At 38.0% G+C, this 2,416-nt stretch overlaps 1 protein-coding gene across 2 annotated transcripts in view; it reads left to right on the top strand.

Annotated features, from left to right (window-relative positions):
- The first annotated feature begins 423 nt into the window (after positions 1–423).
- Positions 424–2,416, top strand: part of LOC107273329 (pre-mRNA-splicing factor CWC22 homolog) — a 36,014-nt gene continuing 34,021 nt past the window's right edge. For both annotated transcript variants that reach the window (XM_025090655.1, XM_015751409.2), the window contains exon 1: positions 424–728. In XM_025090655.1, the coding sequence (XP_024946423.1) occupies positions 439–728 (290 nt within the window). In that variant the 5' untranslated portion in view covers positions 424–438. The remainder of the gene's footprint in view (positions 729–2,416) is intronic.

Raw genomic sequence — 2,416 nt, 5'->3', positions numbered from 1 at the left:
TCTATATACTTTTTGAGCCACGGTGCCTGTTTAAATTTTAGAACACGATGAGTTTTTGTTAACTTTAGACCTAATCTCAAACACTGTTTCAAATTCTTATAATGAATGACGTATCTATTTTTAGGGAGGAGCGAAGTTATCAATTTCGAATTTTTAGAGCCTGGAGGAGTGTATTGTTGCGGACAGAGTGGCAAATCTTTATGAAGCTCTTGAAGCTCGACAGGATACTCCAAATCAATTTCGAATATGTAACCTGTAAGAGAGTCATCGGGAATATTGCAAATATCTAATTGTTCAAAATTTTCTTCCCATTCGAATGAGCCTACTGGTAAAGATTGACTCATAGCTGCACCGTATAAATTATTTACGTCATAATACATAATATACGATTCCTCTTTGCTTGGATTTAAATGTACTAATTATATATTGCCAATATTTATGTTCCAGAGATTTTGTGCAATCAACAAAATATACGTGACACCATTTGAACAAATATTCAAGGACTCTTATGATACGATACACCGACTTGATACAAATAAATTAAGAAATGTATCCAAATTCTTCGCACATCTATTATTCACCGATTCAATATCGTGGGAAGTTTTATCTTGCGTAAAATTAAACGAGGAGGATACTACGAGCTCAAGTCGAATATTTATAAAAATATTATTCCAAGAACTTTCCGAATATCTTGGGCTTTCAAAATTGAATCAACGTGTTAAGGATCCGTAAGTAACATTGTAAATCATATAATATACCATTTAGTAGTCTTGCATGGATAATCATTGATATTAGGTTTCATGATTTGTTATTTAAATTGAGTTTCTTAAGGTGCTATTCTGGTTTAAAAGCGGGAAACATGGATAATATTTAAGATTTTTTTGTTTGTTTGAATAAAACAAATGATCATTTCAATTTCTTTAGGTTCATTTGGGAACTTATTAAATATACAAAATAGAAATTACAATGGAACTCCGATTATCTGAATCCCCGGTTGATTCGAATTATAAACGTAATTCATTGTTCCGGCTAGTACAATTTCAGTGTACTGCACATGAACTCATGTATTTTAACAAATTTAAACTCGTGACGGTTCAAGCACTGAGGCAATGACCGTATTTCAAAATCAGATATGTCTCGCGCTTCGCCTAATCGCGCTGTCTCGTCGCTCACGGGAGATGCCGAGGCGCTGGAAGACGCACGGTTCAACCCCTCCCCTGACAAGCCGATTCCGGTTAACTCTTTGAAGCATACATTTTTCTAATAATAGGATTTTTAAACAATTTGGTATACATGGGATTTTGGGGTTGCTGATTACGAATCTGTTATTAGATTTTCAAAATTCAAAATAGCGGATTCAATATGGCGGCTGCTGAAATTTGAAAAGTATGGGATGTATACCACGGATTTCTAATCAGCAACCGCAAGAAACCCTAGATACACATTTTCATTAGATTTTCATAAAATTGAGTCACCATGCTTCAAAGGGTTAATCGGAGTTCTACTGTAGCATTTTTATCAATAGTATAGCCTGAGGTAAAATTGGCGCTTCCGTGAAATTATACCTCGGTGTCGTAGGCAATTTCAGGTAGTAGACACATCTAGATTTCTCCTTCCGTAAAATTGCACAATTATGTAATGGTCTATCCCCAATTTCTTCAATTCCGTTTAGTCACCCACAGGACAGGTTTGTGCGCAAGCGCAATTTGAAAAAGTTATGTTATTGATCAAGAGACTCGGTCGAGTCTCGCGCCAAGTACAGGCAACCGGCTGTACAGGACACAGCTCGCCGAGACTCTTTACTTGAGTCAACACTTATACCTGTGTTTGGAACGAAATATCTTATTAACCGGTATACATGAGAAAAAGTTACTGACACTCCGTAGTTTCTTGTATCTAGGTACTGGATGTGGAAGTCCAGGGTGTCCAGGTATTCCGCTTTGTAGTTTCCTGTGTCCAGGTGTTGGATGTGGAAGTCCAGGGTGTCCAGGTGTTCCACTCCGTAGTTTCTTGTATCTAAGTACTGGATATGGAAGTCCAGGGTGTCCAGGTGTTCCGCTCCATAGTTTCCTGCATCTAGGTGTCAGACGTGGAAGTTCAGGGTGTTCAGGTGTTCCTCTCCGTAGTTTCTTGTATCTAGGTACTGGATGTGGAAGTCCAGGGTGTCCAGGTATTCCGCTTTGTAGTTTCCTGTGTCCAGGTGTTGGATGTGGAAGTCCAGGGTGTCCAGGTGTTCCACTCCGTAGTTGATTCCTTATCGAGTACTACTTGGCGGGTCCGTGCCAGGAATTCCAAAGTACTTACTCTTTACACGTGCTCATAGTATTCTAATGCTGTATGTTTGTTATTAAGCTTTTACCGTGATTATTTTTGACGAGTTATTGTGAATGAGCTATATATAGAAAGTTGATATTGA

This window comes from Cephus cinctus, unplaced genomic scaffold (genome assembly GCF_000341935.2).
Source record: "Cephus cinctus unplaced genomic scaffold, Ccin1 Ccin1_scaffold1566, whole genome shotgun sequence".
In the NCBI taxonomy this organism is placed as follows: Eukaryota; Metazoa; Arthropoda; class Insecta; order Hymenoptera; family Cephidae; genus Cephus; species Cephus cinctus.
This window is presented reverse-complemented; position numbering and strand designations above follow the sequence as displayed.